The sequence below is a fragment of the Odocoileus virginianus genome, unplaced genomic scaffold (assembly GCF_023699985.2).
Source record: "Odocoileus virginianus isolate 20LAN1187 ecotype Illinois unplaced genomic scaffold, Ovbor_1.2 Unplaced_Contig_8, whole genome shotgun sequence".
Taxonomy (NCBI): domain Eukaryota; kingdom Metazoa; phylum Chordata; class Mammalia; order Artiodactyla; family Cervidae; genus Odocoileus; species Odocoileus virginianus.
This window is the reverse complement of record NW_027224325.1, coordinates 417,823-432,782: the sequence shown is the minus strand read 5'-3', so window position 1 is coordinate 432,782 and position 14,960 is coordinate 417,823. Positions and strand designations below refer to the sequence as shown.

Sequence of the window (14,960 nt, the reverse complement as noted above, 5' to 3'; positions counted from 1 at the left end):
AAAGTATACATTGGGTTTAAAGACATCAAAGAAGCTCTTAAAATTTAATACAAATTTTATGTGTATTTTCCTGGGACAGGAAGATAACACAGCATTGGTCAAATTCTCAAAAGTATCCATGACCACCCTTCCTCCCTCCTGCAACTGATTAAGAAAATTGCTGTCTTTTAGTTTTAAAATTGTATGATTCTTACAAATGTAACTCTAGGCATACTTGTCTTTGGAGGTGTGGCTGCATCATGGAATACTGAGGGCCACTGTGCCTGGGTATCCCTGGTATTCGGGCAGCATTCTGTGCCAATCTCATCTGATGGGCTTGGAAAGCTCCACAGTTCATGTTGCCTCTTTGCATTGCTTGCACACTGATCAATCTTGGAGGCTGCAAAAGGTAGATATTGCATTTATGTAATAATATTTATACATCTTTCAATTATAAAATGTTACAGTAAAAATCTTCTCAGGATAGTAAGAAGTATAAGTCATTCTGCTCGTCTCTTGCCCCAATCTCCTTCTCTTAGACTAAGTGTGTTTCAAAGCTTATCAGCATTAACTTAATCAACCCCAGATTAACAGTTTTGATTTGGATGGGGGAGAAGAGAGCAAGGAAGATACAGGAAAGGAAATGATTTGACCAAAAGCCTAAAAAACATATCGGATATTAGACAGAAACAACACGGTTCTTTGACCCAAAACCACAGGTACAGAATAAAAAAGATCTGGTATAGAGGGATAAAAATGTGTATACCTCCATGGTGTGTGTGCTCAGTCACTTAATGTCAGACTCTTTGCCAAGAATACTGGAGTGGGATGCAATTTCCTACTTCAGGGGATCTTCCTGACCCAGTGATAGAATTTGTGTTTCCTGCATATCTCCATAATACTAGTGAGTTAATTGTTTCCCATCATAACTATTTATCTCCTGTCCTTCCTCATATCTCCTCCACATCCCTGCCATATCCAAGGAAACTGTTTAAACTGATCTTTGAGCTCTGTCCCTTGATCTCTGTCCCCATCAGTAACTTTGAAATGTGTAACTCACCTATATAGGACAGAATATATATAGCCTTGAGGTCTTCATAATTTTTATCAGTAATGTGACATAACACTCACCTGTTGTTGTAACATCTGAGGGGCTGCTTGTCTGGAGTGCTGCTGTGTTGTCGTTGTTGTTGTTGGTACAGGTGCAGGTGGCTGCTGCATCCTCATCTGTTGCAACTGCTGATGTTTCTGTGCATACACTTGCTGTTGCATATGTTGAAGCCGAAGCTGTGCTAAATTAATCTGTCCAGGGGTTTTACTAATGTGGTTTGTCCCTGGAGGAACTTGCCCAACTACAACATTAGGAGTATAACCAGGAGCTGGTTTACTCTCTATTACTAGATTACCTGAAGGATTTAAAAAAATGACAATAATTTGCAAATAATCAACTAACATCTACATCATGGATTAATCATTATATTTTTCTCTCTCCTCTGACAACTACCACCACTCAAAGCTTCTAATAGGACAACAAGGAAGGGAGCTAGGTTCAAAGATGGTAACAACCAGAAACCTAACATAGTCCAAAACCAATTAACTGACCTCTGATTACTCAGAAAATATTATCTGCCCTTATTAATTACACAAATGTATAGAAAATTAAAGAGCTGAAAGATATACTATGAGAAGAGGCCCACCTAGTCAGTCTAAATAAATTCTCTCCCAAGGAGATTCAAGGATATCTGAGACTGCTAATACCAATTCCATCTGCCTTTGAACTGTCAAAATGCGCAGCACAGAGTACTACACTGTCTTCTATGGACATGTTGAATGTTTTAAACTATTACTATTTATATCCTTGGAAATGAAAAATTCTCCTTACTTTTTCCAGAGTCAAGTACTTTCTAGGAATAGAAGGCATATTTTAGGAAGGTTTGATCTAAAGTAGAGTTTGCAAAACTTTTTCCTGTAATAAGCCAGATTTTTAGGCTTTGCAGGCCACATAAGATCTGTCATATACTTTTTGTTTTAACAACTCTTTAAAACATAAAAGCCGAACTTAGCTACCACATCACACAAAAACAGTCTGCTAATGCCTGATCTACAGGTATAGCCAAACCTGAATATACACAAAGATTACTATTATTTTCACAAAAAGCCATTCATCTCTGCTTTTACAGCTTCCGATGGTGAGGACTATTCTGAAAATAAGTTTAATCAATCTTAGACAGCTCTAATTGTTGCTTGGGGGTGGTGGTGGGGGGAACAGGGAGGGCCATGTTTTATTGTAAACTGTGCTGTTTGTATGTTTATCTATAATTTTCACCTACAGTCCATAGGTCCACACTGTAGAGTAACAAAAGCAAAGTCCACATGGCTTCCATGTCAAAAGAGCTACTCTTATCTTTCAAACATGCCTCAGAACATGGGATTTGGACACATTAGCATGCTGAAGGCCTTTCACAAGTGGACGATTTTGTACAATATATAAGCTACTAAGCATGTAAGAAATTATTTAGAGAAAAAACTCATTTGCTAAGTTTTTGACATGTAACAGTCAATAGCAATTTTAAAAGATGTGGGGGAAAAAGTTAGAAATGATACCTACTGTTGAAAACTATACAAAGGCGACTCTCAACATTCTTAAAGATGTAATGAACAAAGCTGAAGTGAGTTTCCAAAAAGAACTTATCTTCTAAAAGTTTACATGTTAGACTGACACTTAAAATCTTGAAGTATCTAAGATTTGTTTTAGCTGCTTTCTCCTAATTCAGTGTTCCAAGTTATAGCCATACAACTATAATTATTTCTTACCTAAATTGACTACATTCTTTGCCCAAAAGGTAGGATCACAATGGAAACGTATTGCTCCATTAGCAGCAGGGACAGGATCACACCGTGCTTTCAAAATATGGCGCAATTGAAAAGTAATCTTAAAGGGAAAAAAATCACATTAGTCTTAAAATTAAATACCACTTGAGAAAACAAACAAGATAAAGACATAATAAAAACTCATATAGCCCCAGAGTGTCCATCTGAGACAGAATCAGTATTTTAAAAAACTGTATTAACAATCAAATGCACATGCTTGAATGTCTGCCATTTTTTGAGATAAACTACATTATACAAGTAGGTATTTCCAAAACCTATGACCGATTCAAACCTTAGTGTATGATTTCATTTATACGAAATTATAGAAAATGACAGAAATTCAGACTAGTGGCTGCAAAATGCTAGGGGTAGAGAAAAACAAAAAAATTTTTGCAGGTAATGGAAACTTCTTTATTTTTGTGTGATGGTGATTACGTCTACTGAAATTCAAAATTTAAATTTAAATAGGCATAAGTAACATCTACATAAGGTCAATTTAAAGAAGAAGAAGGTATTGTGTGTCTCACCAGTCGCTTGCTGTACAGTAGCGCCGTGCTGCTACCACTTGCAATTGCCCAGTTTGTAAAGTTCATGACGTGCTTCACCTGCCGGGAAAGGCCTGTGATGTCATTCTGCTGCTGTAGTAACTTCATCTGTCTTTCTTTTGTAACATTCTGAAACAGAACAAGAGGTTCACTGAGGAATTACTATATGTACATCAGTTCAATTTCTATTGCAAATGAACATAATACTTATATTTCTCTTTAAATATGGGATAACTTAAGTTCCTCATTATTTAATGAGTCTATGATCAAGGACAAAGTTACTAACAAAAGAGGGACTAAAATTTAGTTCTTAGTTCTCTGGGCTAAAATAGACACTGTATATACAGAAACTAATGTTAGTTATGTCTCCCTTTTCCTTCAGAAGATGAAAAGTCTTTGTTAAAAATAGTGTCCTTCCACTAAGCTAATCTAATATATAGAGCTTATGACATATGAGCTGACCTTTAGAAATAATTTTATTATCTTAACTCAATACACTTCTCAGGCCAAAGAAAATTTTGTGTTACCAGTGCCATCTACTGGTGTGGCAATGAGGCTGAAAAAATCTTTTAAATATTAAGACAAAGGGAGAAAGATGAATTGCAGAGTGGAAGCAAAGACCAATTTGAGGAAAATGCTGCAAAGGAAAAATAAACTGCTTTCTGGGGATGAAACCTGCCAGAAGGAATAGAGGATGCTCTATGTCCTTTGACTTTCAGCATGCTGAACAACTTGCCTCTTCAGTCTTAACCACTTTCTTACAAAAAATGATTCATCTGAGTTTACTGAACAATTTTTCTCCTAAGGAAATACGTTGCTCACTTTATAATATAAATCAGTAGATAAAAATATTCAAATGATGGGAGTTTTATTTACAACTTCCCAGAAAATCATCCCTTTTATAAAGTTAAGGAAAACGTCTATTTCACAAAGTTTAGAAACATAGTACACTAGAAAATATCTATTGCTTAAATTTCAGCATGTTAGAAATATGGGGCAGATTTATTATTAGGTATTTGTGTATATTTTAGCAATAAGAGGCACTTTAATTCAAAACTTTTAATTCAAAAGTTCTTGAAATGGTTTCAGAACATTACTTTAGACCTATAATTAAAATGTATTACTGTAAGTTAAAAGGGATCAAAAATAACTGCCTGCTCATGCTCTCCCTTTACAAGGTTCTTTTGAAAACAAAAATCCATTAAGGTTAAATGCAACTAGGCTGGATATAAAACAGTCACAAGAAACCTCAAACTAACAATATGCGTGAGAATACTTTTAATCTGACAATAGTGGAACAATGGCAACATGTATTTCAAGACAGAAATTCAGAAATAATACTCTGCTGACATATATTTATATGTAACTATGCCTAATATTTCACAATTTTCTATAAAGCAATAGCAACAGAAAAAAATCTATGAAAAATTTGAGGTTAATAGTAACTAAAAGTTAAATAATCAAATATCCATGTAATTTAAATTATTACTTTTCATTTGTACTTTAAGTGTAACCCCATATTACCTAAAGCAATTTCAAACCACAAAATTTTGAGATCAACCAACTATGGACAGTAGAGTCTCTGATTAAAACAATCTGGATTTCACAAATTGACTGGCTTCTCACCTAGAAATTTACATTCATATATTAACCTCAAAATATGCAACATAAAGACATAATACAACAAAATTACCAGTAAATTTAAAGTTTATAAATTTCAAAATGAGTATCATTTTTAGGAAAACTATGGAACATTAAAAAATAAAGTGAAGCACCCACATGAGTCAGTAAGACTCCCAATATATATTCACATGTAAAAGTTAAACTGAGGGCCCATCTTGAGGGGAGAAGAGGGAGTGTGGCAGGTCAGCTTTGTCTTCATTTATGTTACATTTAGTAATAATTCCTTCATTTCTAAGAGGCCAACACTATCTCCTAACTGATACAGCTAAAGTATTATTAATTAAATTGGGCTAGAAAGTAACTTGAAAAAAGGATTTTCCAATTAAAAAAACACACAAAAAAATTTTTAACTGACTTTACTTTCATACCCCCCCCGCAACCAATCTAAAAGAGCTTTCAATAAACATTAAAAACAGCTAAAGAGCAAGAGAAGCAGTTTTTGTTTTATTTTGGCTTTGAACCATACCTCTAGCTGCTGTAAGAGAGATTTTCCTTTCTTATTAATTTCATTGATAAGGGTGAAAATGGCCACTTTAATTTCCTGTTCTACTCGTTTGTTAGTCTCATTTACTTCTTTTATCCTGAATAAGAGAAATGCATCATTAGGTTATCGACTTATCCTACGTCTCTGAATTACCAACTCTAACAGAAATTCATCCAACTGGGCACGTAAACGAGTAACTAAATTTTTGTCAAATGTACAACTTATGTTTTGGCAGACCTGACCACTCAATTTGGCCCAAACAAGTTATATGTGTAGACAAAGAATGAATTAAATATTTAGTAATTTTAAATTAAGTTCATAAAGGACAGTTTGTTACACTACGTGGCAATCTCCTTTAATTTCTATGACATAAAAGTGATATACAAATATCTGCCATCAATGATTGCTGGTTAGTGTTAAATATGGCACATGGGTTCTATTTAATCATAGTGCTTTTCAAGAACAATGAGCAAAGAACCATTGCAACCAATACTATTATCTTTTGAAATAGTAGGAAGTGTAGAAGCATTTAGGTTCACTTGTAACTACTTCAAATGTGAATTCATATATACTCATTGCATGGGTTTTTCTCAAAATGACTTACTTCTCAGAATGTTTTAAGGGAATAAAACACTTTGATTCCTTTTATAAAAACAGTTGTTAAATGTTTTAGAAATAAATATAAGCTACCATGAAGCTATGAAAATTCTGGTTGCAAATATGAAATAGCCAATATCTTGCTATTTATAAAATAGGAAGAGAAAAATCCCACAAATATAAATACATAAAATGTTAACAAACAATCATAAGATGGTAACCTTCAACTTTTATACATTCTACTTTTGTACAAACTAAAACTAACACTTTCAACCACTAAAATTGCCTTTCATTTATCAAGTACAAATTTGAATAACTTGAATACACTGGGTCAAGAATGTAGTTATCCCTCCTTTGTACATCAGGCACTAATTTGAAATTTTTACTCAGTGCTGTCCTTATCTTATTAAAGTGAGTGGAGGACAATTTTTTTAAAATGAGAGTACTAATTACTAGTGCTAAGAAACACATGACTCAAAATGGTTCGGAAAGGAAGGGAGGTTCAAGAGGGAGGGAACATACACATACCTATGGCTGATTCATGCTGATGTATGGCAGAAACCAACACACAACATTGCAAAGCAATTATCCTCCAATTAAAAATAAATAAATTTTAAAAGTTAAAAAAAAAAAAAAAGATTCAGCCAAAGGTTGAAATCAAGCATTCTGGCAGTAGAGTCAAACACCCCTAGGTTTAAGCATGGATAATACACATTTTTCGATTGTAAAGGAAGTAAAAAAATGAACGTAGAGTAAAAAAATGGAGAAAAGTCATCAAAGAATTTAAAAGAAGTGTAATTATAGACTTTAATCTTAAATGCTTTATTTTAAAGCTTTCTGGAGATGAAATTCTCCAACTATCTGTAATCATATGACACATAAGCCTCAACTGTCTACAGATTGAGGAACATTTATACAAAATATGTACAAAATATATGTATAAAAATATGGGACTATGATATGAATTATCTCTCTATCCTTTCTCTGAAAAGGATAACCATCTGTAATTTATGAGAAGACAGTCATGTTCTCCAATATTGTCTACAATATAACAGCAGTATAAAAAACATCTTGACATAACCACAAGAACAAACCATGACTAGTATCTGTGTATATATATTTACATATTATCTGCAACCTCTGAGGAGCCTCTATTTTCCTTTGCTATAACCTTTCAGGATCAAAGTTATAACATCTCTTAATGTCTAATGTATTATTATCTAATATACTATACAACCACCATTCATTCATCTTCAATATTTTAAGTATTTACTGTGTCTTTTTAAATCATCAAAAATTAATTTTAATATTCTAGAGAACCTAAAATTCTTAATTTTGTGAGTCTGAAGAATAAAAACATATGAACCCTTATTCATACCTCTAAGAACATAGGGGTTTTAATTATGCCAGCTCCAAGTGTTTGTCTGCAAGGACTCCTTTAAGAGTCCTAATCTTCTTAACCTACTCACTTATGAACTTAGTCCCAACAGCCTTTATGGGTTTTGTGTGTGTGTTTTTATTTGTTTTTTTGTGGCCACACTGCATGATCTGAGTCCCCTAACTAGGACTCAAACCCATGGCCCCTGGAGTAGAAGTATGGAGTCTTAACCATTGGCCAACCAGAGAAGTCCCAGTCCCACATGCTTTATCAATAAATTTAGTTAATTCAGAAATTAACGAAAATAGGATGTCTAAAAACTAGTGTTCGTGATTTTAAAAAGCTAAAATTTGAAGGTTAACTATGTGCCAGAAACTGTGTTTCTCATAATAATACAAGTAAGATAAGTACTGTTTTTAATGCTTGTTTTACAGATGGAAAATTTGTCCACCATTCTTCATATTCTCTCCTCTGTCTTCCAGTCTCTAGTTAAAATTTTATAATTCAACTCTTTATACATTAATTGCTTTTTCTACATTTAACTAATAAGCCTTAAGAAGACTAGTGATATTAATTATATTAACAGTCAAAGATGTATCCTAAATGAGTATCCAAAATTTTAGTGAATTAAATTTTCTTTAATATCATAATCCAAACTCAAATCATTTACTCCTCAAAAAAAAAACCTTTTCTATATATGCTTAATATAAATAAAAGGAAAACAAATTTAAACTGGACCCACTGAGTTTAATAATCCTTAAAGTGAAATTTTGGTTTTAAGGAACCACACTTACCTATTCTGCACCTGAGTAGCTGCAAAATGAACATAATTCTTCTTCTCAAGAAGCTTAGCTAGTAGATTCTCAATTGCACCTTTCTGGTTCTGAAAAGCTTCTTCCAAAAACTGATACCTTCAATACAAAACAAAAAAAAAATTATTTAAAACAGAAAATTTATGACTGTGATTTGGGAATGAACAACTGCTGGATGAGTCAATCTTAAAACCTTACTTAAATGATCAACATTCTAAGAAGGACACACACCCCTTACATCACCAGCAACTTTTAACTATCAATTATCCTTCATTCTTAACCTGACCCAGTGAATCCACTATAAAACAAACAAAATTACTCAAAACTGCTGAAGTGTTGGAGTTTTGATTCAGGACTACATTTTTGAAAAATCCAAATACTGGCATGAGTTGTATACATTTTAAATCATAAAATATAATCACATTATACAAAATACTTTCAAAGGTGGGAAAACCACCCACAATTCCAAACTCATAAAATCAGTGCTACTTTGTAATGTATGTGTATGTTAGTTGCTCAGTTGTGTCCGACTCTGCGATTCCATGGACTGTAGCCCACCAGGCTTCTCTGTCCATGGAATTCTCCAGCAAGAATACTGGAGTGGGTTGCCATTTCCTTCTCCAGGGGATCTTCCCAACCCAGGGATCAAACCCATGTCTCCTGCATTGCAGGCAGATTCTTTACCATCTGAGCTGCCAGGAAAATCATACAGAAATATAAAAGATCTGAAGAAGAGAGAAGGGGAAGATCAGCTAGAACTCTAAGACAGTAGCTCAGATGATTAGGGTACGGTACTAATGGGTATAGCTGAGTAAACAAGCTTGAACAATGGTCTCTGACTTTGTCACAGTGATAAACATCTTTGGTAATTTGAAATTACCAAATTTAAAATCTTTGGTAATCTTCTGTAATTTCAAAACTTTGGTTATTTGAAAGTTTAACTGAAGCCATAACATCCATGGTATAACTTAAAAACTGAATGCCTAGCTAAGGCAGAATCAAGAAAAGATTGCCAGAAAAGAGAAGCTCAAGGTACTGAGGAAGTTTTCATTGTCTATGTGGACACAGATCATTAAAGTAAAAGCAGAAATTGAGATGCAGAGGAAGGCTATGAGCACCTAAACGTTTGTACCTTTAGTAAAAGTCTGTGTTATGGTAAGTACAGGAGGAAAGGCTATGAAGTTGTTAAAAGGAAAGTTTGCTGAGTGGTGGGGTTTAAGATGTAAAAGAAAAATTGAGGGAATTAGAATGCAAAGTTTAGAGCAACAGGGTGAATGTGATTACACAGAACAGCTGGCAAATAAGGTTTTTATTTTGTGCATTAAGAATTTTTTATTACAGTGAAATATACATAACAGGCATATCATTTTATGATTTTCAAGGAGAAAAATTTTAAAGCAAAAAAAAAAAAACCTATCTACAATGTAAAGTCTAGCACATGATAACTTGCATGATATATTAACTAAACAGCACAAAAGCATATGAGTATTTTAATTTAAAAGGCTTTTAAAAGAGGTTCTGTTACAAAGGTGAGCCAAACTATTCCTTCACTGAAGAAACATTAAAGGAACAACATTTGATTCATTTCCTATACCATTTATTTCTCGAAGGCCAAAATGAAATTTTACTTTGTTTAATCTGTATGGATAAAGCAGGAATATGAGATTTCCATGCTAACCCTTTTGACTTAAGCTTTACATTGTAAAGAAGAAAGATCTTTTGACCCAGAGTTTAAATATGTCAGCAAATAAGAAGGCATTGGGCAGAAAGGTCAACTAGTACCATAACTCACAAAATTTTAATTCATGAAATTTAAATCTGTACAATTTTCTTTTCTCAACTCAAAACAATGTTTCAGAATCCTACTTCTAGAAATGTCTTAATGCATTCATATGAACAAGCAGGAAGCAAATACACCATGATACACCTAGGAGAAAGTATATTCCCTTTCCTGCCTTCATACAGGTGTTGACACCTACACTGGATGTTAAAGGGTGAGTAAGACCTTTCTAGGTAAACAAACCTGGGAGAAAGGCAAGAGCTTTCACTGGGGCAAACAATCTGAATGCACAAAAGTACACAGCTCTGAAGACATCTGTCAATTTCAGGGCTAAGGAAAAGACAACGCTAGAAAATCAGGGAGGCGCCAGATGTTAAACAGAGCTGTCCATTCTGATGAAGCTGGACTCAAATAATAAATAACAGTTAACCATCAAGAGACTGGTAAAACCTGATAATCAGATTTGCCTCCATTCACTTGAATGAATGTCTACTGTATTATAAGAAAAATACTAACTTGGGCTTGAAAAACAAATGAACAATACAGTAGTTTTGGCTACAAGCACCTGATTCTCTTAGCTAACAGAAAAAACACTGAATTTTCTTTTTGAACTAATCAATGTAATAGTTGAAATACTTCAGAAATGAAGGGGAAGAACAACTAATAAATGGATTAAGCATAATTTTGTTAGTATGTAATATGCAGTTTCTTAGATTTTAATCTTGCAATGAAGCAGTGATTCTTAACAGGGAATTCTTCACCATGTTATTTTGTGTATTTCAAAATGTCTATATAAAAATTACGCACACCCACAATTTAGTAATGATGGGTTTATAAGTTAAGACTTTTTGTCCTTTTGGCTAGAATTATAGAAACTCAGTATAACATGTATACTACCAATTATCATGTTTTGGACAGAATCATTATGCTTATATGTATATATAAATTTATTGAGAAATAAATTATTATTTAAAGCTGTTTGCTAAGTTTTTGAAAAGAGGGCTCTCATAAGTATGGGAAGTGAATAAATAAAAGGATTTTTCCGAAAGCTGAGAATCGCTTAGCTAAAACTGCAAACTGTAACTTCTGAATGCACATTTAAAGTCTTATCAGGTCCTGAGTTGTAAAAGGATGCCACTCTATTTGCCAAGTAATTATTCTTGGCCAAGTAATTATTCTTAGTAACTGTCAGAGTGTTTAAACGTTGATAAGATTTTACTCTGGCACTTCCAGGGAAATATATCATCTTAGTTTGTATGCAAACTGAATGTCTAGGTAAATATCCTTTAAAGCTGATATGCAGTAATTTTGACTCAGTTTCTTCCTTAAATCAGTTATCTATAAAATTTCATAAGTATGAATTACATAAATTTTCAAGCATAGATTAAAGCACTGATTCAATCCCACTTGCAAAAAGTATCCATTTATAGCTAATTTTTTCAGTATACCCACCTATTCTATCCTCAAGATTACTCTGAAAAATACTCCAAACATAATTTATCTAAGGATTTATCAATCTAGAAATAGCAACAATTAGCCCATTTTGAGAACATACAATGTTCTCAGGCACTTTGCTAAGTATCTTACATGGATTCTCATTAAATCTTTAGAAAGACTTAATAACTAAGTAATATTACAGTCATCACAGTAACAGATGATTTGGACAACTTTCTATGTCTCAGGTCTTCTTCAGAAAAATATGTAATAATCATATCTTACAGGATTAGTCCAAGAATTAAATTGATCAAAAAAATATAAAGCACTTAAATAAACATACTATTTTGCTTATTAAAGCACAGTAAAGGCTTAAAGCGTGTTATCACTGATATTTTTAGCAATATTTTAAAACCATTTGCATTGTTTAAAACAGAAAACCTCAATACAACAACAACAACAACAAAAGACCTACAGTGTACATAAAGACCTCATAATAGTGCTGGGAGAATTTTAAACTGAGGTTATGTTCCTTACTCAAGACAGTATGTGAAAGGGGGATGATAATGCCACAAGGATTCAGCAACAGCTGAAGAGAGCATGGACTCTGAGCACACATGATAAGAACCAAAAGGACAGAAATCTCAAGAAAGCTTGGGGAAGACATTAGGATTCTCACATAAATAGAAAAGGGAACAGAACAAAAACTAACTTTAAATCACAAAAGCAACACAATGACATCAACTCATGTTGCAGTTATTTAAGACTTCATTAGTAGAACAAGCTGTTACTTGACATTGCTACCTTTCTTCAAATTTCCTAATCTTTTCTTCTGTAACATCTAACCTGCTCTTAATTCCATCTGAAATCAAATAGAAAAAAACTGGAGGAGAGACAAATAGAGGAACAGTGAGTTTTAGGACAACTGTAATAAAATTAATACAGGTATGACTGGCATCCCCAAATAGGGAGGGAGAGGGAAGAGGCAATAAATATTAGAAGAAATTGTAACAGTGGAATGAAATTTCCCGAATTTGACAAAAACTATAAAACCTGTATAGATCTAAGCAGCTCAACACCCTCCAAGCACAATAAACATTTAAAAAATTACACAAAGATCTATTGTGTTCAAATTGCTTAAAGTCGATAATAAAGAAAAATTTTAAGTACCGAGAGGGAAAAAGATATATTACATACAGAGGAATAAAGACAGAACAGTATCTAATGAAATAATTATATGGTTTTTACCTTTCAATTTGTTAATATGGTATATCATATTGATTGATTTGCAAATACTGAAGAATCCTTGCATCCTAGCATAAAGCCCACTTGATCATAATGTGTGATCTTTCTAATATGTTGGATTCTTTTTGCTAGAATTTAGTTGAGGATTTTTGCATCTATATTCATCAGTGATACTGGACTGTTGTTTTCTTTTTTTGTGGCATCTTTGTGGTTTTGGTATTAGGGTGATCATGGCCTTGTAGAATGAGTTTGGGAGTTTTTCTTCCTCTGCATTTTTCTGGAAGAGTTTGAGTAGGACAGGTGTTAGCTCTTCTCTAAATTTTTGGAAGAATTCACCTGTAAAGCCATCTGGTCCTGGGCTTTTGTTTGTTGGAAGATTTTTTATTATAGTTTTGTATGTGTAAAAGAATGAAATCAGAACATTAGAAATTAGAACTTTCTAACACCATACGCAAAAATAAACTCCAAACAGATTAAAGACTTAAATGTAAGACCAGAAACTATAAAACTTTTAGAGGAAAAAAAAGGCAGAACACTCTCCGACATAAATCACAGCAACGTCCTCTATGACCCACTTCCCAGAGTAATGGAAATAAAAACAAACAAACTGGACCTAATAAAACTTAAAAGCTTTTGCAAAATGAAGGAAACTATAATATAAGCAAGCTGAAAAGACAGCCCTCAAAATGGGAGAAAATAATAGCAAATGAATCAACTGACAAAGAATTGATCTCCAAAATATACAAGCAGTTTTCAATACCAAAAAATGAACAACCCAATCAAAAAGTGGGCAAATGACCTAAACAGACATTTCTCCAAAGAGGACATACAGATGGCTAACAAACACATGAAAAGATGCTCAACTTCACTATTAGAGAAATGTAAATCAAACCACAATGAGTTATCATCTCACACCAGTCAGGATGGCCATCATCAAAAAGTCTACAAATAAAATGCTGGAGAGGGTGTGCAGAAAAGGGGACCCTCTTACACTGCTGGTGGGAATGAAAACTGGTAGAGTCACTATGTAAAACAGTGTGGAGATTCCTTAAAAAACTGGGAAAAGAACTATCATGAGACCCACTGCTGGGCATACACCCCACCCCCGCCGCAAGGAAACCAGAATTGAAAAAGACACATGTACCCCAATGTTCACTGAAGCACTATTTATAATAGCCAGGACATGGAAGCAACCTAGATGTCCATCAGCAGATGAATGTTTAAGGAAGTTGTGGTACTTATACACAATGGAATGTTACTCAGCTATAAAAAGGAATGCATTTGAGTCAGTTTCAAGGAGGTAGATGAACCTAGAACCTATTACACAGAGTGAAGTGAGTCAGAAAAAGAAAGATAAATACTGTATATCAACATGTACATGGAATTTAGAAAGACAGTACCAACAATTCTTATATGCAGGGCAGCAAAGGCGACAAATGTAAAGAGCAGACTTCTGGACTCAAGGCGGGGAAGGTGAACGTGAGATGATTTGAGAGAATAGCACTGAAACATATACATTACCATATGTAAAATAGATGACCAGTGCAAGTTCAGTGCATGAAGCAGGGCACGCACAGCAGGTACTCTGGGACAACCAGAGGGACAGGGGAGGGAGGGAGGTGGCTTCAGGATAGGGGGAACACATGTATACCTGTAGCCAATTCATGCTGATGTATGGCAAAAACCATCACAGTACTGTAATGAAATACAATTAAAATGAATTAATTTTTAAAAAAAGAATAGACTTCTCATTGGAAACAATTCAAGCCATAACAGAGCAGAGCTACATCTTTAAAGTACTGAAAGAAAAACTGTCAACTTAGAATTAGATATACAAAAACAGCTTTCAAACATGGAAGTGAAACTTTTGGGAATGATAAAAATACATTCACCATTCTGGCTGATGATGGTTTCACAAGTGTGTTAACTCTGTCACCAATATCCATCCACCTGCTCCTTTACTGCCTCTACAGGACTAAAGGAACGTTCCTCTTAAGTTGTGGACAAGAAACGAATTCTTAGAAGTAGTAGTCACAAAGTGCACCATGCCAATTTTTAGACCACGTACACCTCATCTGATGGTCTGAAACAATCTCATTCTGGATGTTTAATAGCCTCAACCTGGCAGTGCTTCAACGAACTGGCAAAAGGA

At 33.9% G+C, this 14,960-nt stretch overlaps 1 protein-coding gene across 3 annotated transcripts in view; it reads right to left on the bottom strand.

Annotated features, from left to right (window-relative positions):
* Window positions 1–14,960, bottom strand: part of TRIM33 (tripartite motif containing 33) — a 141,887-nt gene that overhangs the window by 33,949 nt on the left and 92,978 nt on the right. For all 3 annotated transcript variants that reach the window (XM_020908277.2, XM_020908288.2, XM_070463877.1), the window contains exons 5-10: window positions 8,332–8,448; window positions 5,545–5,659; window positions 3,378–3,524; window positions 2,794–2,911; window positions 1,111–1,385; window positions 215–379 (exon numbers count right to left, since the gene is read on the bottom strand). In XM_020908277.2, the coding sequence (XP_020763936.1) occupies window positions 215–379; window positions 1,111–1,385; window positions 2,794–2,911; window positions 3,378–3,524; window positions 5,545–5,659; window positions 8,332–8,448 (937 nt within the window). The remainder of the gene's footprint in view (window positions 1–214; window positions 380–1,110; window positions 1,386–2,793; window positions 2,912–3,377; window positions 3,525–5,544; window positions 5,660–8,331; window positions 8,449–14,960) is intronic.